The sequence below is a fragment of the Phascolarctos cinereus genome, unplaced genomic scaffold (assembly GCF_003287225.1).
Source record: "Phascolarctos cinereus isolate Bilbo 61053 unplaced genomic scaffold, phaCin_HiC Scaffold_726;HRSCAF=1367, whole genome shotgun sequence".
In the NCBI taxonomy this organism is placed as follows: Eukaryota; Metazoa; Chordata; class Mammalia; order Diprotodontia; family Phascolarctidae; genus Phascolarctos; species Phascolarctos cinereus.
The window spans coordinates 51,246,224-51,269,967 of NW_027556098.1; the positions used below are offsets into that span (position 1 = coordinate 51,246,224).

Below are 23,744 nucleotides of genomic sequence, written 5' to 3' on the forward strand. Positions count from 1 at the left end.
TACATTACTCAGATTGTTTTAAGGTAAACATCAAGACTCAGAAAAATAAATGATCTAAAATAGCCATTAGATATACCATCAGAAAATAAAAATAAGGATTTTTTTTCATCTTGTTTGAAAAGGTGACCTAGGAAAGAGCAAAGCTATTTTTATGCATAAGCCTAAGAATAGCAAGTAGGAAAAGTAAATGAAAACATGCAATCAGAAGTTTGCCCATATGCAAACTTATACTATTTTTAGTATCTCAAAATAAGAGACTCTGCACAGGTCATCACTTGTAGTTATATGAGATTTATCAGTGACCCTGACTGGTGAAAAGCAGAGCTCTTTTAAATATGTTCTGAATACTTTTACCAGTTTAAGATTATTGGATTAAGCTTTCTCTACAGTTGTGAAGTAGGCTCTCTACAGGTTTCATTTAATTAGGAAAAGTTGGTAGTAGTGGAGACAATTTTTAGAAAGAGCAACAAGGAAACTAGTTATCCTACAGGCACTGTATTGCTCAGAAATGAATGCTACATCTTTCCATTTTTCTTCCAATGGAATGAAATTAACTGGTCGGTCTTTTGTCAAGGAACGGTACCCTTGTAACCCATTTACTAGAAAGATGGATCTAAACAGAGAAAATCATTTTTGCTTATATCCAAAATGTGCCATTCATGAGATCTGAAAAAAAAATGGAGGATACTTTGCTTAAACATTGTATTTTTTCCCTTCATTTATGTAATTGTATTCTTTACTAGGAACTGGATTTTCTTAAAACAGATTCCTAGTATTTTAGATTATGGGATATACATCCTGTTTTAACAGTAGCCTGATGCCAGGACCAAATTATTATTGAATAAGCAGCAATAAAATCTTTATCAAAATACTCAGTAGTTCCAAAAACCACAAATAACAACAGAAGCAAAGTTGTACTAAATCAGCAAAGACCATTTATATAATAAAGGACTGAGTCACTTTTTTTTTTAACATCTCTTTTGCTAACTCTACTATTTCCTTGCAGTCTGGAGTGGGGGGGGGCAGATGGGGGTAGGGAAGGCATTGCTCAGAATCTTAAAAATGACATCACTTAAGTCACATGATTGGCAAGAACCAATTAAGATGGGCTGTGGAAAGGGGAACAGTTAAATTTGTAATTTTGGTTGTGTGAAACACTTCTTTGGGGCCTCATAAACAACCACAGAACCACAAGTTGGGTACGGTGGCAGTCACACAAGACTGAGTCCGGGATATTGGTCAGCAGGCAGGGCAAATCACACTGTCTGCAAACCACAGAGTTTCGTAGAGCGGTAAGCATCATCAAGCCACAACCAAGCCACTACGAGGTTCTTTAAAAAAAAAAAATTTTTGATCCTCAACAATTTGAATATTTATTTTCAAAGAGGTATCTTTCATATGGGGGCTTTGGGAGTTTCACAAGTACCAGGGTAAAAGGAAGATGTAGAGAATGATGGAAGGGGTAAGGGTTAAAACCAATGATTATTCTTGGTTTTCACTTCCTAAGGTGAAAGAAATCATATAGACCCCCAACTTTAAGAAAAGACTGCATTGGAAGGAGAAAACCATGGCTTCGGACAGCATGTTTGAGTCATTTCCTTCATACTCACAGTGCTTCATGAGAGGTAAGTGCTCTTCAGACTTTTAAAATGTACTTCTGCTTAGTTTTGCATACAACAAGGAGTGGCATTTCAGTCCGTGGCACAGCAGTGCCTGAAACTCTTGTCTATTCTGTGTGAGGGATTCTGGCTGAGGCGTATGATTACAAGGCGATTGAGTTACTTATTCATCATATGGCAGCTCTTCAGAAAAGTTTTTCAGAAATAATTAGTTAAGCTGCTGAGGCACTCAGCTGGTATTTAAAGAAAGTTTTTCAAGTGCAAGTCAGTTAGGCTTCTGTTTTTAAAGTACTGAAGATTGTAAAGCTGGTCCAAAGCTCTTTGGGGTTTACACTGATGTTTTATGTGTTGGATTGTTAAGTCTTAGGTATGCTGAAACACTGCGTGCTGTCTGTAACTCATTCTTAGAGGTTCTTATGTCTTAGCGTGAGCACATGGATGCAGCCAGTAGAGAGGAATGCTGTCTCATTTATGATACCCTGCTAGTTTGGGAAGAAGGAAGCATGAGGTAAAGCCTTGGAACTCAGTTTTAGAAACGACATCCCATGTTTCTCAGAAAGGTGGGAACTGGACAGACACATTTAATGTGGCTTTAGCTTTAAAATGTCAAACTCTGACAACTCTGCACTACCAAGTAGACACATTGAAAGAAACAGCCAGCTCCTTCCAGAGACAAAAAGAAATCAAGCTATAGCATGCAGAAGTTTCTCCTTCAGGCAGTGAGAAAGAACTTTCAGTAGGCTGGTCAAGTGTTCTTAAGGACTCAGTAGGGCAGATGCTTTTGCCATTAGACTTCATGTTTATTAATCTGAATAGCCATTTTGGAAACCCTGTCTGCATTCATGGAACCTGACTAGGTCAAAATTTCTAAGCTATAGTAAATTGAGTTTTGTTTTGTTTGGGGTGGTTTTTTAAGTTTGTTGGGGGAGGATTAAACTGACTTTTTAATTTTTTTTTTTATAAAAATGTACCCCATTTTTGTATGACCATGCAAGTTCAACATTCAGAATTCCTTATTGGTATAGGGAAGGTTTTTGGTTTTTTGTTTGTTTGTTTTTTTGGAGGGAGGTAGGTGAGGGGGAAATTAACTTAGTCTTTATGGGTATGAAATCTTTAGATTCCTCTCAAAAAATACCATAGCGCTTTTTTTTTAATTCATGCTGAAAAAGTAAGCAGAGGCAGGCAGCTACTATTTTTCAGGGTCTCTGAGATTTGAAAACCTGATTAAGATGTGGGGAGATAAGGAGAAGGGCAGGAAAGCAAGAGTCATTAAGAGATTTAAAACTTCAAATTAAAGGGTTTTAAGTTATTCTTTACTGGCATTGGAGGGAATTTTAGTGAAGTTGAATCATGAGAAGTTCTATGAGTCATGCAGCCTTGCAGGATCTCTCAGCTTGCATAGCACAGACATCAGACCTCTAGTGAAAAGCTGCTAACTACTCCCCTGGCTCAGCATTTCCTTTCAGCTGCTAACAAGTAAAGGAAGCAATATTCACAGAAAACAAAAAAAAAGGGATCTTCCTGAATTTACTTTAGTTTTACACATTCCCTTCCTCTCCCTCCCCCAAAAGTTTATTATTTCCTATTTTGTTCACACAGGAAGACTTATTGAGGAAATTTTAGAACATTCCATAGGGCAATAGATTGGACTCCGTCCTATAATTTTGGCATGCTAAAACTTCCCTTACAGAAAGAGCCCAGAAGAATGTAAAATGATTTATCACTATTTCTGTGGTGTTGACAAAATAGAATGAACCCAATTCTAGTTCTGACACAATAAGTGTACTCTAATGATAGATGACCTAGTCCTTTAAAAATGGGCCAATTTGCCTTCAAGTGGGTAAGTATAGAGAGGTCTAGGATACTCAAAGTTAGACTTAAAAGTTAATTATCACTTCCTTTCATTCAACGGAAAGTTAGGCCTTTCAAAACATTTAACTTAATGGAATATAAAATTTTAGGGTTGGCAGGTACTTCGAGGGGCAACTTGCTGAACCCCCAGCCTAAAAGGAATGACCTCTATAACATCTTTACAAAGTGGTCATACAGATTTCACTAGATGGCCTTCAATGAGTAGGAACAGCTAAGCCACTTTCCGCTTTCTGACAGTTCTAATCATTATGAAACTGTTCCTGTCATTGAACCTCTGCTTCTCAGAAACTTCTACCCATTGCTGAGTTCTACCTTCCATGGCCAAACACAAGTCTAATCTTTCTTCTATATAACAAGTCTTTAAATACTCAAAGAGAGTCATTCTAAAACCTCTAAGTCAGTTCTTCTGATTGTTAAATCTTTCCAACCCTTTGAACTGTTGTTCATGTGGCATGGTATCTCGACATTTCGCTATCCTGGCCTCCCTCCTCTAGATAATTTCTAGTTTGTCCGTGTCATTTCTAAAATGTGGCCATGAGAAGTGAAAAATACATGCTTTGTGTGTTCTGACCAAAACAGAATGCAGGAAAGCTATTGTCTCTTTCATTCTATGAACTGTGACTCACTCAATGCAGTGCCAGATCACATTAGCTCTTTGGTCTGTCATGGAAGTAACCCTGATATCTGCCTGAAATAACACTAATAGCTTTGGCAACTATCATTTATCAACAATGTCACTGTGAAGTTATCCAGTTTGGGTGACAACACTAAGTATATTAACTGAATATCTATCAATTTTTCATTTTATTTGGCACTATTTTGACCCAGTCTTAAGAGTCTGATGCAACAATAATAACCACTTTCTCAGACGTATTCTCTCCCATATTTCTCAACACTGTTTACATAGCCTGGACATTGGCAATTTCTAAAGAGGTCATTCTTGCTCCCTGAAATTTATTGCATTTTGCTCCCTCACCAAGTGCAATTACGAGCTAAAGGGGAAAATAACAGTTTGTTTTCTTCCATGAATTTTATTTTATCAGTCCATGCAGTCCTTGTAGAAGGAAATCCATAACTCTTTTTTAGCTTGATACTCATGTGAAAGTTGGGGAAAATGGGGGGGGGATAAGGAAGCAAGCAAACAATTGTTCCCTTCTTTGTGAGAATAATGCCAGACTCTGCAAGTCTGACATAGTAAATGAATGTGGTATACCACAAAGGATATGGCTCTTTTTCTATCACACCACACCAGGTCCTCACTTAGTTCACTTAGGTAAGGAAACTAAGACACTGGTGAAATTCCCTGGTGTGTACATCACACATATTTAGCACATAAAATCATCCCTCTAACCCAAGCTTTTGGCCTCTGAATGGCTTATTGCTAAAAGGGCTGGGAAGGGGGAAAGGAGAAGAAAGAAAGAAAACACAACGGTATAATTGGTTTTGCAAAGCAACAAACAGGTAGGCTGCCTTGTTTTTAGAAGTGGCTTAGTGGTCTATATAAAGGCTAAACATTGGCATACCTTTGAGTTCCTAGAACCACAGGTACAAATTTCAGCAGTTCTGACTTGCTGTTCCTCATCTCCATGGCTCGGTTACTGTAGAGCAAAGTCTTTCAAAGAAAATTGTAGAACAAAGGCTACATTTAGTTATATACTTTGCACAACATTGAGCAATGAATGCTCATTAGGATCTTAGATTATTAGAGCTAACATGGAACTTACAGATCTTCTACTCATTTATAAATGAGGAAATTGAGAACTAAAGACTTTCAGTGACTTTCTTGAAACCACAAACTTTGAGACAGAACCAGACTAGAACCTTAATCTTCTGCGCATTTTCTAATACAATAAATCAATTTTCGTTTACTAAGAAAAGTATGTGTTAAAAAAAAAAACAAACAAAACTCCCCTGGATCATTGAAGATGTGTCAGCAACAAAGCTCCAGGGAGTAATTATCATTAGATTTCAGATATGAATGTGTTTGTGCTAGACTTATTCATAATCCTTGAAGATGGATTCTGTAAGAAAATTGAAAAACAAAGAGCCTCACCTGCTCTAAGATGTAAAACATATGGTCTTCAGGTTTTGTTTTGCTTTGTTTTTGCAGGACAAAGATTTTTACCTAAAATTGTCCGTGCAAATGTAAACTTGGGAGGGTGGGGTAGAGGTGGGAAGAAACCCTCACAACTTAGATTTATTATAGAATTGTTCCCTTCACCATTTCACATATTGACATGTTTCTTAAACTGACAAAACCATTTTTAAATGTTTAAATTTCTTTCAATATCTAATCAGTTACTAAAGACACAGTGTACCTACTTGGCTATGTATACTGTATAGCCATGGAATTTGCTACACGCTCAGAAAACTAGCACAAGTAAGAGTTACAAGGTCAGGGAAAGGGGCACCTAGGTGGGACAGTGGGTAGAGCATTGGCCCTGGAGTCAGGAGGACCTGAGTTCAAATTTGGCCTCAGACCAAACACTTGACACATGCTAGCTGTGTGACCCTGGGCAAGTCACTTAACCCCAATTGCCTAAAAATAAAGTAAAATAAAAGGTCAGGGGAAGAAAAGGAACCCAAAAAGAATCTATCATTATAAACATGCTAATTGGAGTAAGAACTTGATGATAGGGAAAGGGGAAAAAAATGATGGGTAGATATAATCCTCAAAAATGACAAAGTTATTTACTTTAAGAGATAAAGATGACATCTGAAAGTTGATTTAAGACTGAAAGCTTTTGGAGAGTGTAGATTTTGAATTGCCTTTAGAAGTTAATAAACAATACATATAACTATGGTATACGTATATAATAAATACTCTGTGACTATAAGGAAATCACTTTCAATGTTTGAAAATCATTCTGTCTAAATCTTTTAAAGTATATGTTCTAGATACAGGGGATTTGATGTTTGACCAACCTCCAGCCCAGAAAAGCCATAATATAATCATTAGTTATTAATGAAGGAATAAACTAACTGAAAAGATCATACCAGGTTATCCATTTATAAAGTGTGAACCTTTTTTTCTGACACAATTAAACCTGATTGGCTGAGCAAACAAATTAGCTACTCCTCCAGGGATATAAAAGAATTTATCTTGGCTTCCCCTCCCTATTAGTCCTTTACTTTTGAAGGGGAGTCACTCCTGCATTCAGCAGGGACTTAAATGACACTCCATACAGATATGAACACATGGAAACAGTAATTTTTTAAAAAAATCAGCTTCAAGGACTTGGATTTCTGGCAGCAGAGAACAGAGCTGGCTCCAAAGACGAGCTACTACTTAGCAGAAATGCACTCCAGGACAATTGCATGAGAACACTATGAAGAAATAAAGGGCTTCCAGGCCATGCTGTACCAAGAGTCTTTGCTACATGTGTATCCTAATGTGCTCTAAGTTTGAACCTTTTCTCCTCATGGAGCCTTTGTGCATTTATAGGAGAATAAATGTAAAGGAATAATGTTTTCTAGGGTTTTAACATTTTTTTATATGCCAACTTTTTATTTATTATATTTTTTTTGTTTCTTTGCATATGAGGCAATTGGGGTTAAGTGATTTGCCCAGAGTCACACAGCTAGTGAGTGTTATGTGTCTGAGGTCAGATTTGAACTCAGGTCCTCCTGACTCCAGGGCTGGTGTTCTATCTTCTGTGCCACCTAAATACCCCATTCTATGCCAGCTTTTAAAATGTTATTGCTAAGAGATATTTGTTTCTCCTGGATGATTGCTAATGGCAAACACACCACTGGGATCTTATGAGGTGCTGTAATAGGCGGCTTCTTGGTAGCACACTAGACAAAGCATTAGACCTATAGTCAAGAATACCAAAGATCAAATCCTGCCCCAGGTACTTAGTTTCTATATGACACTGAGAAGTCATTTGATCTCTATTTGCCTCAGTTTCCACATCTGTATTATGGGGATAGTAATAGCACCTGCATACCAGGGTGTTTGTGAGGTTAGAATAACATAATATTTGTAAAGCATTTTGCACGGTTTAAAGCAATATGTAAACGCTATCTATTAGCCACTAAGAATTTGAGTGTGAATTGGGGGAGTATCCTAGAGGAGATATTATATAAGGAAAGGAAATTGCTCTCTTTAAAAAGAAAATGGCAAGTTTGCTTTAGAGGTACCTCACAAAAGCAAAGGTATTAAACTATTAGAAGCCTGTTGAAATAAATAAGAAAAGAATTATATGTAGATGCATGGCATATATCTAAAGGGAAGAGGTAGCTGAGTAAGTTAATAGGCTTGAGTATGACAAGAAGTCCCAATTAGAAAAAAAGATAGTCACATTTGGCCATGGTTCTATAGATGTGCACATATGGCATGACTGTAATCATTGTTTTCTGCTTTAAACAGTAACTTCCTTATGAAAAGAAAGTTCAAGGGAGTAGAGGAAGCTGAGAGCATTCAGGGAGCTAATTAATTGGGAGTTTTGGGAAGACAAAAGCTTCATGTTTTTCTTATGATAAGTTGTAAGCAGGCTGTTGAAGGCTTCTCTAGAACGGCTAGAATAAAGCCATCTTAAAAAGTGGGGGGGGGTTGTTGCTTTTTTAAACAAAATGACTGAAAGTCAAAAGTACTGAAGCCATGGATATTAGTTGAGAGGATTTTTATTCTAAGGAAAATTTCCAGTGAGTTTTTTTTTAATTTACCTCTGCATGGGAAAACAGAGATTAGATTAAGCAGTGTCTGATAAAAGTTAGTTTGATGAGGAAGGTGCCACATTTTACCTAGATGATTGTATTTCTCTACATTCTATTCAAAATAATATTTTTCTCTAAAATATAGCATACAAATGTTAGTAATAATTGATTGGTACGATCTTCTTTGTTTTATTTGTGGAGATAGCTTAATTATGTGGAGACAAGTGAGTCAGTTATTTCTGCCTAGTGGCTGCACAGTAGATTGAAAACAAAATTGGCTCTGGTATGTGAGAGCCTGTGTTCAAACTCTGCTTCTGTCATGCACACCTGGGTTTTCTTGCTAAATAGTGAAACTCTGGGGCAATTAGGTGTCACAGTGGATAGAGCACCGGCCCTGAATTCAGGAGGACCTGAGTTCAAATCCGGCCTCAGACCAAACACTTGACACCTACTAGCTGTGTGACCCTGGGCCAATCACTTAACTCCAATTGCAATTAGAAAAAAATAAAGAAATAAATATCCCTGGCCTCATTTTCCTCATCTGTAAAGTGAGAGGGATTTGATTAGATTGTTTCTAAGATTCCTTTCTAGCTCTACATCTATCATCCTCTGGGAAGTCTTTCTGTTTGGACTGTGCACCCACAATTTGACCACTACCTTTCAACTGATTACAGAAATTCTAATCTTATACAGAATGTTTAGGGTGAAAAAGCCTTTGAAAAGCTATCCTTGCAAATTAAAATCTACCAAGTGACAACAAGCATCACAATGAATCATGCCTTTTGTTTGAAACTGACATTCAAAGGTTTATGAAGCCTTTTCTCACAAAGATGCTCTGAGGTGGAAGGCGGAAGTTTTATTATTTCCGCAGCACTCTAGAGGAAAACTAAAGTTTTGAGAGGTTCTGACTTGCCCTGGGTCTCACAGCTAGACAGCGTCAGAGTGGCTTGAGTGCTACTTAGTCTGATGTGATACCAGCACCTTTTGTGTTATGTTGCAGTGAGCTTCAGGACTTGTTTTTGAGGTAACCCCGCATCGATCAGGTTTAGAAAGCAGTCCAGTTCAGAAACTGACTGGCTAATTATGCTAATGTTCATAAGGACAAAAGGGAAACAATCAAAATCATAAGCATAGATTGGAAAAAGAGGGTTCTGAACCATAGTAACGTCTCTGCAGCAAATATGGGAAAAACCTAGGTTACGAACTGATTTAATTTTCATGTCTGTTTCTATATACATACATATATATATATATATATATATATATATATGTATATATATATATTCATATATATATTCATATATATGTATATATATATATTCATATATATACACATATTTGTATATATTTCATATATTACATAAAATACATGTATTTATATATGTTTACACATATTACATATATATGGGTAAATAGGCATATCTCTATCTACCTATCTATTCAGATAACTTCCAGATTCTAGCTCTTTACTGAGCTAAAATTCTCTATCTCTATTAGATATTTCAAAACAGATGTCCCTTAAGCATCTCAAACTCAACATGTCTAAACCATTATGTTTTCTCCAAAACCTACCCTTCTGCTGAACTTTTCCGATTTTTATTGAAGACACCACCATCCTTCAGTTACCCAGGTTTCCCATCTCAGTATTGTCGCCAGCTCCTTACTCTCTCTCACCCATATACCCAGTCATTTGCCAAATTTTGTCATTTTCATCTCTGGTTTGTCTCTTTCATCCTACTTTTATTCTCAACTCAGACAGTCACCCCCTTAGTTCGGCTCTTCGATTGGTCCCACGCAATGGCCTGCTAATTTTTTTCTATTCCTTAGGCCTGTCACTATCCCAAGCCAGCTCCCACAGAGCTGCTTTCACAGCCTTTCGCAGGTCTGACCATGTCACTCCCTCACGCAAGAACTTACAGTGACTCCCTGTTGTTTGAGGAAAAAAATATAAGCTTCTTTCATTTTTAAAGCCATTTATAACCAGGCTCCTATTCACCATTGCTCTCTTCCCACACTCTACAGACCAGACAGCTTGCCTTCTTGTTGCTTCTCACACATGAAATACCATCTTCTATCTCTTTTCATTTGCGCTGCCTCTCTCCCATGTCTGGCATATACTTCCTCCTCACCTCCATCTCTTAGAGTCCCTTGTTATGACTACCATGGAAGTGTTTTGCATCACTACATATCTATGAGCTATATCGACCTGCTTGCCTTTTCAATGAGGGTGGGTGGGGAGTGAGGAAAGGAAAAAATCTGTAACCCAAAGTTTTAAAAACACATGTTAAAAAAAATTTAAAAAAAATAAAAGAGAATCCCTTGTTACCTTCAAAACTCAAAGGAAATGCCGTCTTCTACATGAGATCTTTACTTGCCTGGTCCTCACAGCCACTAGTGCTCTTCCCAATTCCCAAATATCTTGCATTTATTTTGTAAAGATGAAGATATATACATATTTTCTACCTCAGTATAATGTAGTTTACTTGTACCATTTAATTTTTTTGTTTTTGCTTTTGAATCATATCATAAATCCTTAATAAATTTGCCTGTTGCTCATAAAGGCACAGTGATAGGCAATGGTAAAAATGGAAGACTAGTAATTTAGTTTGATTGGAACACAGAGCATAGAAAGGGAACAAGGGGAAAATAATACTAAAAAGAACAGTAAAATGGCAGTCCTTGAAAGCAAGGATTAGGCAAATCTATTGTTTTATTTAGTAGGAAATAGGGATCCAGTAAAGATTTTTTTGGCTAGAGGAGTATGCACTAGCAAGTGGTGTAAAGAATGGATTAGAGAAGAGAGACCGGACCCAGGGAAACCAATTAACAGCTTTTTACAATAGATCACATAAAGTCAATAAGGAAGGTTGCAGTAGGGGTACAAAAGAAGGGATGGAAGAAAAAGGCATTTCAGAGGTCAAATCAACAGGACTGGACAACTGACTGAATGTGGAAAATGAGGGAAAAGGCAGATTCTGAGATCACTCTATGTTATGGGCCTGATGATCAGGAAAACAGTGGAGTACAATCAATGGAGAGAATTTAGGGAGAGGAAAAGAATGAAATCAGTGTTTAACGTAATAAGTTGGAAGTAAAGTCTTATTAAAAGCTAGATGTGCTAGACAGAAAGGTATGTAAAATAAAAACTGTTTTGCATATTGTCTTTTTATTGGAAAAGTATTCTCTTTTTTTCACTTTGTTTTGACCCCTACCTTGGCAAATTTCATTTTCTTAATAATTCTTGACATCCAGAAATGTCGTAGAACAGAGACCTGAGACTAATATGAAGAAGTGAATGAGTATGTATCCAAAAATGCAAGCAATGTTGTATCTTCCTAAAACAGAAGAGAATAGAAAAATAAGAAGAACAGTACTGATGTCTAGGCAAATAGTATATACTTGTGTACGAAGAAGGGAAGACTTTTTTTAGCTTTGTTTTTATTTGAAGCTACTTCAAGCTTCTTCCACTCCAATATTCCCTCTTAAAGTTATATAATAAACTTAATAAACTCCAGTGGCTCTCTACTACTTCTAGGATTAAAATTACACCCCTCTATTTGGCATTTACATATCTTTGCAACCTACTCTTTTCCTACTTTTTCCAATCTTCTTACACATCACTCTCTTCCACTTGTTCTGCAATTCAGCCTTACTAACCTGCCTTACTATTCCATACACATTCCCTCTCTTGTCTCTATGCTTTCTCCCACTTCTGAAATACACTCTTTCTCCAGCCTTATCTCTCAGAATCCAAGGTTTCCTTCAATGTTTAACTCAAGCAGTACATTCTACATGAAGCTTTTTCTGATCCCCCTAGGAGGCTCACTTTCTTCCTTTTATTCAGTTTATGTAAGAGAAAGAGAAAAAGGCAGAGAGACAGAGAGAGACAGAGAGAGAAATAGAGAGACAGAGAGAGAGAAAACATCACATACATCATATTTAAAGTATTATATGTGCATATTGCCCCCCATTAGAATGTCTTTTCTACCTCCACACTTCTCATATGTTTACTTCTCTCAACTCGCAAGGCTATCTTAAGTCTCTCCCCACTCCAATCTGTCTTCTACAAAGCCACCTAACCAATTTCCCAAACATTCAGGTCTGACCATGCCACTCAGCTACTCAATAAACTCCAGTGGCTTTCCATTATATCTAGGGTCAAATGCAAACTCCTCTGCCTAGCCTTTAAAGTTTTTCACAATCTGCCCCTTTCTACATTTTCAATCTTCTTATACATTGCTCTCCTTCATGAACTCTATGGTCCTTCCATATTGGCCTGCTTGTGGTTCTGCACACATAGTAATTCCTCTCCCATCCCTATGACTTTTCACTGGCTGTCCCCCTATGCCTGGAATGCTCTCCTTCCTATACTCCGTTTCTTAGAATCCTTGGTTTCCTTGGAAATTCAGCTCAAGCTAATCTCTGTGAGGTTTTTTCTGATTCCCTCAGTTGTTCTCCTTACACCGTATTCATTATATATATATATTCCTTAAATACACATATATGTCCTTGACATTCCCCCCATTAGAATGCAAGTTTCTTGAGAATGGAATTTTCCCTTTTGTCTTTGTATGCCCAACCTTTAACACAATGTATAGCACACAGTAAAGGATTAATAAATGCTTGCTTGATTGAATTTTAGCAATGCCTGGAACATCCTGATGAAAAGTTATAAATTATGGTTTTCATTCAATCAATGGGTAAAATGAATCATAGGAGGCAACATAGACAACACTCAAATCTCTAATAATAATAGCTAGCATTTATATAATGCTTCAAGATTTGTAATCCCTTTTGCATATGTTGATACAACCACCCTGTGAGGTAGGTTCTATTATTATCCTCATTTTTCTAATGAAGAAACTGAGACAAAGTGTTAAAGACTTGCCCAGGGCATACAGTGAGTAAGTATTTGTCTAGACTTTAGAAAATAATGGAGAAAATGTTAGTAAATCAGATTAAACTTAAAAGTGCATTGCTTGAACTTACTTTTGTTTTTCACTGAGCTGATCATTAAACATTTGCCAGAACTGCAATACCCTTTTACCTATATTGATATCAAATTAAGGAACCTATTTTGATCCTTAGATAAAGGACTGTAGATTGAAGTTTTGAAGTAGGACTCCGGAAAGTAATAATAATAAATGTATGCTTATGTCCTGATCATCTACTGGACTGTGAGTTTCATGGGTATAACAAATGTGTCTTGTTTAAACTTTATCGTGCATGATAATAAAGTTTATGCCAAATACATTCAAATGCAACCTCTGCTCTTTGGTAAAACTTTAAAATTTTCTTTAGAATGTAAATGAAATTAATGAAAAAGCACTATGCTATGCATTGGGGCTACAAATAGAGAAGCAAGATAGTCCTAGCTCTCAAGGAAGTCACATTCTAATAGGAGAGAAAGTATAGTAAGTCAGAAGGAAAGAACTCATGGTACTCAGGGTGTAGCTGCAAAGAAGATGGCAATAACATGTCTTCTTTCATTATTTACACTGATTAAGCCATATCCATTTCTAATGTTGAAATACTTGACATTTTGTGGCAAGAACCTCAGTAACTGCAACTGCTGAGGAGACAGTGGCTATAGAACCTGCACAACCAGATGCCAGGACACATCTCCATAAAATTTGGTTCCCTGGATGATAGCTACAGGGCCCAGGCTGGAGATAGTGCTTGTGGTCTTCAGATTTGAACTGCTATTATTGGCTCTTGATCAGTAGTAAAGTTGGCTGATGAAAGCAAAAGATTAGAGAGTTGAAGGTTGATAACTTGTATTGGCATAGACTTCAACTGCCTGATAGATCTGTGCTGCTGTGCATTGGAATAAGCATGGTAGTTTTATAGGTCTACCCTTGTTATCCCATTGGAAAGCCAAGGAAGAAGTCAGGAAGTGGTTTGTCCCAGTCTTGAACCCCTCCTCCCAGTCCCTGCACCAGCAGGGCTTGTTGTGCCAAGATTAGAGAAGGTGGTTTGTCCCTAAAGAAACACAAAACTGAGGAGGCCATAAGGGTCCTGAGATCCAGTCTCTCACTCACCTAAACAGAATGTGCTCTATCTGCCATATTCCAACAGTTGGCATAGCTATGGAAATGGGGGAAGGCCCTCCTCTTCTCTTCACAGTAAGTTTAAGGCAGATACTTAAGGACTCCTGATGTGTATAGCAAATAAGAAAGTTAAGAGTGATAGAGTCACTCCTTTTGAAGTCTATTAGGTGAGCCACTCTTCCTAGAGGAGTGGTCAATTTTCTTTGATCTAGTCTTTGATAGGATGGGGGAAGGGTGTAGGGAGGGGGATCTCACATGTCCCTTAGCAAGGGACATGACCAGCCCACCATAAGTGGCCAGTGTACATGCTGAGCACCAGAGGAAGTGACTCAGTCCATCAGGTGGGGGTCTGGGTGAAAAGTGGGCTCCTTCCATATTCCATTACATCAACAAATACTTTATTAAGCATGCAATATGTGCAAAGCACTACCCAAGGCTCTGGAGGTAGAAACAAAAGAAATAGTCCCTGCTTCTAAGAAAATTAGATTATATTAGGGGAAATAGAACTTGACCATAGTCAAGCAGTTTAACGAGGGAGAAAACACTACCAGCTGTTGGGATCAGGAAAATTAGGGTGGAGCCAGATGGCATAAGATTTTAAATGTCAGCCCAAGGAATTTAAGCTTTATTTTAAAGATAAAAATAGGGAACCACTGAAGATTTTTGAGCTGAGGATTAACATGGTCAGACCTGGGCTTTTGAAGATTATATTCGCAACTGTGAAAGGATGGATTGAAGAGAGGAGGCACTGAAAGTAGAAAGACCAGTTAAGGAGCCATTGTAATAATTTAACTAAAGGGAATAAAGGCCTGAACTAGGGTGGTGACCTTGTGATTAGAGAGAAGGACACAGATGCTAAAGTCAGAATTAATGAAACCTAGCAACTGATTGGTTAAGGAAAGGGATGTGATGTAAAGAAAGAACCAAGAATGATTTCAAGATTTCAGATCTTCAGGGTTAAAAATACTGGGCCTAGATCATTGCCCATTTATGGAACCTGTCAAAGATTATGTGCATGTGTGTGTGTGTATTCGTGTGTATTTGTGTACAGTGATCAAATAACTCAATGGACTGCCCTTAAATTGGCATGACAAATAGTTTTTTTTAATCCATTTAATTTTTTGTTTGTTTGTTTGTTTTTAGGCAGGTGGGGCTAAGTGACTTGCCCAGGGTCACACAGCTAGTAAGTGTCAAGTGCTTGGTCTGAGGCCGGATTTGAACTCAGGTCCTCCTGACTTCAGGGCCAGTGCTCTATCCACTGTGTCACCTAGCTGCCCCTAATTCATTTAATTTTTTAAGAAGAAAAATATCATGACATGAGGAATAGAGAACACTCTAAGAAACTATTAGCTTCTGCCACAGTGTTTAAAAATACATATTTAAGTGTATGTATATATATAATATATATGTTGTAAACATATACATACATATGTAACTGTGTGTATATATGTAGGAAAGTATATATGTAAAAAAAATTACCAAGGCAAATAGTTCTATTTGTGTCTCTTTCTGTATTTCCCCTCCTTTTCCCATATGTACCACTTAAAATGTTTTATTGATACCTCTTTCCATATTAATCACTACCCAGGAAAACACATCCTCCTCCCCCTTTTTGCTGATGAGAAGTCCTACCAAATAAGTCAAGCAAAATGTCAAATCCCAATAGTCATATCAAAGAATGCATTTCTAGTTCTGGATTTGGTTCGGCACATATTTGTCAAGAGGTGAAAAGTAAGTTTTATCATAATTGATTTGAGGTCATGATTGGTCACTAGTTTGGTCTGAGCACTGAGATCTTTCAGAGTAGTTTCTCCTTATGTTATCATGGTCATGAAGTAATTTTTTCTTCTGAATTTGCTTGACTGGCATTACTTCATACAAGTATTTCCATTTTTCCCTGAATCCATCATATTCTTTATTTCATGGCATGATAAAATTTAGTTCACGGAAGTCTTCCAAGGTATGAATAAATGAATGAAAAAAATGAATGAAAAAGTATTTATTAAGCTCTTGCTGTGTGCAAAGCACTGGGAGTACAAATAGGATAAGACAGACCCTACTATGAAGGAGTTCATAATCAAATAAGAGGAGACAGTATGTACTGGAGGTTTTAACTGTAGGTCAGATGGAGGGGCATCATAGTCCTTGGGGCTCAATAACAAAGTTGTTGATAATGTAAGTTCTTCAATGGTAGTAATTTCCAATTCTGATATTAATCTATTTGATAGTATGAAGAACTTTGGTTAGGCTAGAAGAAGAGCCAGTGTTCTGGAGAGGACAAGGGTACATATTTCTAGAGCTCTTGTTTTTACTTGCCCAAGACAATTTGTGCTGGTGATAGTGGAGATAGCTGATCCATTCTCCATATGAATTGCTTCCCTGTATGATGACTACAGAGGCTGAACTAGAAGCAGGCCTAGTGGTTTGGGGGGTGGGGTGGGGAACTGCTATTCCCAAGATCCTTGGGCTCAAGAACTGTTTTCAATGGGCAAGGTGATGATAAAGGTAGTGGCAGTAATTTGACCCACCCGACACAAACCTCATATTTCAGAATACCTTGCTGCTTCCTCTAGGGCACTCGTTGATAAAAGCTAACAGGTGTTGGTATGAGTGGTGGCAGACATGGCGGGGTGGTCCTCCACAAGAGTTGCTCCCTTCTATGATAGCTCTTGAGGCTGGGCTGGATGCAGGACTCATGGTCAAATTCTAGGCTCTTCAGTTTATCTGCCCATGAGTGGAAGGGGGCAATTTCTTTTGTCATTTCTTATGTCACAATAGTGTTCAATTACATTCATATACCACAATTTGTATGGTCATTTCCCTCTTGATGAATATCTACTTTATTTTTAGTCTTTGCTATAACAAAAAGTGTTGCAGCAATAGTTATTCTTCATCTAGTTGATTATTTTCAGTATGTATTGTGTAAAGCCCATTATTTTTGAGTGTTCATTAATTTCATTGAGGAGTTCCTCTATAATATTTTGGAACTTGCATGTGTGTATGTACATATACACAAACCACAGATAATGCAACATTATAATTCAACATGGCTACTTCTGTTTGGCATATCTAAAGAACTAAGTCAAAATATTCTCTGAACTCCTGAACTCTTCATGTCTATACATCTAATGATCATAAAATACTATACTTCTGTGCTAGGTACTCCTAAATAACCTAAACAGACATTAGGGCCATTTGTAGACTAAATTTTTTTCACAAGGGGAAAAATATTGGAACATGAGTATATATATATATATATATATATATATATATATATATATATATATATATATATATAAATGCAAATATTATGTAGAAATTCTGGACTCATCAGAATTTTCCTTGATGTGCCCATGAATAAAGCTCATTTTTATGGTGCAATTGTTATGTTGCTGTCATTATGGATATTTTGGCTAACTATGAAATTTCACTTCACACAGCTATAAATGGCAAATTACTAATTTCACCAACTTCCTTTGATGGTGATGACAAGCTGTAAAGTAAAAGTTAAACCATAACATCACATTAACAAGTAATTGTTAAATGCCTTCTCTGGACCTATGATTAGTCAACTCTAAGAACAGGTTTGTTGGTTTTGACCATGGCCCACAGTTTCTCAGAGAACCTGAGCAATATTAAAAAATAAACCTGTAAAAAAAATGTTTTTTTAACAAATTTCATCAATAAAGAGCAAAAGATCCCTAGCAATAGAGGACACAAATACTATCACATTAAACTTGAACCCAGTGATGAAGTTTTCCTAGAGAACAACCCCAGATAGGTTTGCATCTGCTGCCAGAGCCACAGCCTGATAATTGTACATTAGAGCCAGACAAAAACATTTGTATATGCTAGGAAAAGTTTAAAAAATATATCCTCTTTGAGTCAACACCAAAACACAAATGATTCATTGTGGAATAAATATGAATACATGGAGAGTGACTTTTCATGATTTGAAATATATGCATCAAAATATGTTAAAACAATGTTCCTTGCTGCTCTCTCTCTGCTCTTTCTTTGTATCACTCCTTATACTGCTACTTATTTTGCCTAGCACTTCCTGTTAGACACCCTTCATAGACAAGCTTTCCTTCTTTTTCTCCTCCTGTGCTGTGAAGCTGTTTCTCTCTCTTGTTTTTAATAACCATGCAAAAAGTTTAAATTTTGTGTGTGTATATATATATATGTATATATATGTGTGTGTGTATGTATATATATGTATATATGTGTGTATATATGTATGTGTATTGTATGTATGTGTGTATATATATAGTGTGTGTGTATATATATATGTGTGTGTGTGTGTGTGTGTGTGTGTGTGTGTGTGTGTGTGTATATATAGGAACTTCAGACTCAGTCAAGAGATTGAAGTTGATTCTGAAAGGAAGTTATTACGATAAGGTGGTATGTATTAATTAAATTAAATTTTGTTTATTTAATTCAACAAGTATTTGTTAAAAGCACCTACTATGGAAACTGCTGCCCTCAAAAAGTTTACTATCTAAGAAAGACAAGGTACATCTACAAATTACCATAATGCAGATTAGAATATGATAAGTACAAAGGAGAGGTCCAAATTCAATGTGATACTAAAGAGAGGTAGAGAAAGAGAAAGGTAGCGATTTTCAAAGTTTGCAGAGTCTTTTGAGCCTCGGAATAATCCTGTGAAGAAAGCACTGCCATATTACAGATGAAAAATAAGGCTCTGAGCTATTAGCCAGTAAGCATCAGGGGTACAATTCAAAGCCTAATTCCTGATTCCAAGTCTAATACTAAATGTTTGTCTATGTAGTATGTGTGTACATGTTCGTATACTGTGTGTGTGTGTGTGTGCATGTGTGCACATGGGTGTGTGTAGCCAAAAGTCTGTCTTGTATTCATGAAGCCTAGGTCACGTTTTTAAAGACAGAATTGAATCAAGTGTCAACTGCTTGGCAGCCAGCTGTTACCCTGACTGAAACAAATTTATCCCAGAAGGGTTTGATTCAGCAAAGCCATAAACACAGGCTCTAGTCTCAGGTCAAGGGGATCTTTCATATCACAAAACCACCCCTCAGTTAAGGAGGGGCAGGTTAATAATAAGCAACAATCCAGCTATGTGTAAGAGTAGAACTGTGCCTGGGGCTTTCTGGAGAGAAGTCTGAGGTTTTCTGAGACAACATTCCCCCAGCCAAAATAAAGAATGTTGTTTTCAAGTGTTGGAGTTGTTTTTTGGTGGTGGGTTTTGTTATTGTTATTATTTTCATAGCTGATGATTCAGTCCCATGACCCTAGATTTCCAAACATTTCCTTTCTCTTTCTACCAAGGGTGCCATTTGACATACTCTTTTTGGTGGTTATTATTTTTTATAGGGACCATTTATATAGGAAAAAATAAAAGCCTTGTTTCTTGTAAACAGCTCAAATAGTAGGATGCAAATAGAATTAGTGTCCTTTGTTGCTATACCAACACCTTAATAGTAACAAATTAAAAGGTAGTCAAGTTAATTAGTCTTAATAATTAAAAAAAAATGATCCTCTTTTATAAGGGCTGCTTTTGTGAAGTAGTTTCTCTTCTTTTACAGTGTTTGTGATTGCTGTGGAATAAAAATTCCATTGAATAAATTGGAGATCACATTTCAGGCAGCCTGCTGACTAGGGTAGACGCCTTTTACACGCTCATTTGTAGCATCCACCACACACTCCACCTCCCGTCCTTTCTTCTCACTTTTTTTCCCCTTCCTCTCCCTCAGCTATTCCTGCTTCTCCTCTACAAAAGCTTCATTCTTTCAAGGAAGTCTTAACTCTCCAACTTCCCCCTCCACTACCTTGCTGACAAATACCCCAAGGAGCCTCTGAGGGCTATTCTTTCCCAAATTTTTTGTGCTATGTTTCAACTTGAGCAAATTAGTTTAGGATCAAAAGCACCATTTAAACAGGAGCAATTGGAGTTGTTTCAGACAACTTCATCTTCCTTTTCAACTTTTCAAAACGCATAGTCCAGTTGAAAGGATTAAAAGGTAGGACAGCCTTTCTTCAGGCTGTTGTTGTGGATCAGCTCTGACAGCCCCTGCATTGTCAGGTTAGTTACATACACCCTATTGTATAAGGAGTGGTTAATGAAGTTAAAGTAAAAGATATCAGTTGGTCAAATTATTTTTTAACATAGTTTTGTCTTTTGAAAATCACATAAGCCAAAAGCAACTACTTTCTTGTTTTTACAGTTATCGGACAGAAATAGGGCCATCTACAATCGATTTGTCTTTTCCTTCCCCTTCTTCTTTTTTTGTTTTTAAAGTGGTTCTGACCTATTTTCTCATACTATTTTATAGCTATCCTCTTCACCCAAAATCTGAAAGCATGAACATCATCTATTTTATCACTACAATGTCTTTTTATACATGTAGTAGTAGCAGCTTAACAAATATTTCTTTACTGATTGATCTTATTTTTAGCAACTTATAAAGGAGGTATGCAGGCTTGAAAAAATATGCATTTAGGGGATTCTTACCTCTCACTACTTCCAGTGTCAGCAAAAGATTCAAAATTTTGAAGACCACTAATCCCATACTACAGGTGATCAAAACCATCATGAAGGAAAACAAAATACAAAAATAGCCTTCAGTTCTATGTGTCCCTGAAAATGATGGAAATGTGGCAAAGGTATTAAGAATGGGAGGTTTTAGTCCTGCTTATAAGCATTAACTTAACTCTACTCTAAATATGAGATCTTTGTTCAATGACAAATGAGCTCATGTATTGCGGTAGGAACTAAACTGTATCATTATTGACATGCTTACCATCAATAGAAACAGAAGATAAAAGGAAATGACCACTAAATGGAATGATGGCTCACCAATTCTGAGTAGAGAGGCAGGTGATTATAGAATCATAGATGGATTTAATTAATCTTACACCAAACTTTCTGTGTATTTGTTGGGGTAGTAGTGGGGGGGGGATCAACTCCCTTGTTTAGTTGAAATAAAATTAAAGTTAACTTAATGGTTATTCTCCCCACCCCTTGGTCCATGTTGGCGTATTCTTCTCATATACCATTATTACATGAAATAAGAATGCCTTCTTTCTTCCAAAGTGTATTCTTTTTTTCTCTCTTAAGATAATTCAAACAGGAAAAAACCTACTTTCAAATTCCATTTGTCTCATTTAATTCTCTTTATAACCCTCAAAGACAGTGTTCTGAAAAGACATTTTTGTTTCTTCTCCTATCAGAATGTAAGCACATCATCATATAGTACCATGCAATTACTAAAATAGATTTATATTTCTCAGTTCTCTTGACTTATATTTGCATTCCAAAATTTCTTCTCAGCTCTTATGTTTTCTTAAGCAATATTTGGATAAAGTATATTTTTATCCATATAGGGTTATACTCACTTTTGCAGGGCAAATTATTCTTGATTGAAAGCCTTTGTCATTTGACTTTTGTAATATTGTATTTCAATATATTTTCTTCTTTAAGGTGGTAGGCATAAAATCTCAAGTGATTCTGAATGTAGTTTCTTGGCACTGTTTTTTTTTTTTCTGTCTGATTGAAGTATTTTTTTTCTTTATATCAGGAGCTCTGAATTTTGACTATGACATCCCTGGAAATTTTCAGGAATTGGCCAGTAAATTATTTCTATTTTTATTTTGTCCTCTGGTTCTAATTGATCAAGGCAGTTTCCATTTGGGATTTCTTGAAAGATAGTGTTCAGGTTTTTCATTTTGCTGCATATTTTGTTTTAATGATTCTTAAATAATTTTTGCTTGACCTGTTTTCTAGATCATTTGTTTTGTAACAAATACAGTATATTTTCTTTCATTTTTCAGTCCTAATTTTGTTCTACCATTTATTATTCTTTGCTTTAGTCAATATTTCCTTTTGGTCCATTCTAATTTGTAGGAAGTTCATTACTTTGATAAGATTTGGCATTTGATGTTTTTCATGCAAATTTTTTCATGCTTCTTTACTTTCTTTCCACTTGCATTTTCATTTCATTTGTAATATCTTCTTTTGTTTACTCATATTTTCAGCCTTACTTCCTGAAAGGAATAAGATTCTGTGTCAAGGATGTTATGGTCCTATTTTGTCCTGATCTATAATATTTGAGATGCTTCCCCTTTCACTGGTATCTCTGCTCTGAATCCTAGAAGGTTTCAGACCCACATATATTCTCTGGGCAAGATTATTGCATTTTTCAGGGCTGTTAGGGGAGTCTCATGTACGGGAGCGTGTTGCAAACTTTTAAAACCCCTATAACTACTATAGTCACAGACTGATCACTCTGATATGAGCCCTTATGGATCTTATTTGAAACTGCTGATACCAGAGAACTGGCTATTGGTGCCTGACAACCCTGGGGCTTCCTTGCTGGTGCAATTTGGTCCTTCCATTTTTCTATTTCTTTGAGCTCCCATTTACTCTGTATCTTTATTGAACTATTCATGTCATATTAAACAAATCAAAATTTAATAAATTTAGTCTCTAAATTACAAATTATGTGGAAAGAAGTTGGAAGATTTGGAGATGAAGTATCAATTAGCTATTATAAAAGACATTTAAAATACAAATACTGGGATTATTCACTATAATCTTTAAGTTTCTCAATGTCTTCCTTTTGAATAATCATCTTTCCCCAATTTAGAAGTGTATTTATTTTCATTTTTATGCTAAAATTAGCTTAGGGAATATCAAAACACGGAATCTCAAAGTGTATATCTCTGTGCGTTGTTTTGTGTGTGTGTGTGTGTGTGTGTGTGTGTGTGTGTAGTAAAGAAACTTGGATTTTCTCAAGTTGTTTTCAAATTTGTTTGACACTACTCTATAAGTTCCTTGGAACATAATTGTAGTCACAAACAATTGCTTCATCCTTCCATCTTCATCAATATAACCATTCTCCTGATCAGCCCTCTGTATCTAGAAAATTTTCTTTTCTCATCTTCTCTCTAGGATCACAGCCATTACTATGATTTTCGGCAAAGTGCACAAAGGAAGGACACTGCTTAGTGTAGTGGTTTGTGAATATTCACTGACTGAAAACTCCTTGTACTTGCTCAAAGTGCTAGGAAGAAGTGTAGCAAATACAAAATGGTTGTCACAGGAATACTCACATACCACCATAATGTGTACCATTACTCTCAAGTAGTTTGTATAAGTGCAAAGGAGTATTCATAAGCAGAATGCTAATGTCACCTTGCACAAAAAAAAAAAATTTACCAAAATGTCCCTTGGGAAAGTCATGGGTTGTTGTGGGGTCTGTGGTCTTGTCAGCAAGTGCATTTTCAAACCACCTGTGGGAGCTCCTTGAAGAGGCAGAGAAGGTATGTGTGATTGGACCATGAGGAGAACTACTACTACTCTACATCACTAAACCACAGCTCTTTTACACAACAGTGTAAAAAAGTAACAGAATGCTATACAATATAATTATCTAACAGAGGTTTGTACTTTACTTTAATGGTGGATACAATCATTTTATAAAAGAGACAGTCTTAAAGTTCTATAACAGTTGGAGAGACCTTTGAGGGATAGGCATACTTTGTTCAAGCTTTTCCATAAGTGTAC

General features: G+C 36.5%; 1 protein-coding gene across 3 annotated transcripts in view; it reads left to right on the forward strand.

Annotated features, from left to right (window-relative positions):
• Nucleotides 1–1,141: 1,141 nt before the first annotated feature.
• The window catches only part of RUNX1 (RUNX family transcription factor 1), a 339,165-nt gene continuing 316,562 nt past the window's right edge, over nt 1,142–23,744 (forward strand). For 2 of the 3 annotated variants that reach the window (XM_020995861.2, XM_020995862.2), the window contains exons 1-2: nt 1,142–1,292; nt 1,508–1,625. In XM_020995861.2, the coding sequence (XP_020851520.1) occupies nt 1,568–1,625 (58 nt within the window). In that variant the 5' untranslated portion in view covers nt 1,142–1,292; nt 1,508–1,567. Of the gene's footprint in view, nt 1,293–1,417; nt 1,626–23,744 lie in introns of those variants that run through there. The other variant, XM_020995864.2, reaches the window with a different exon arrangement.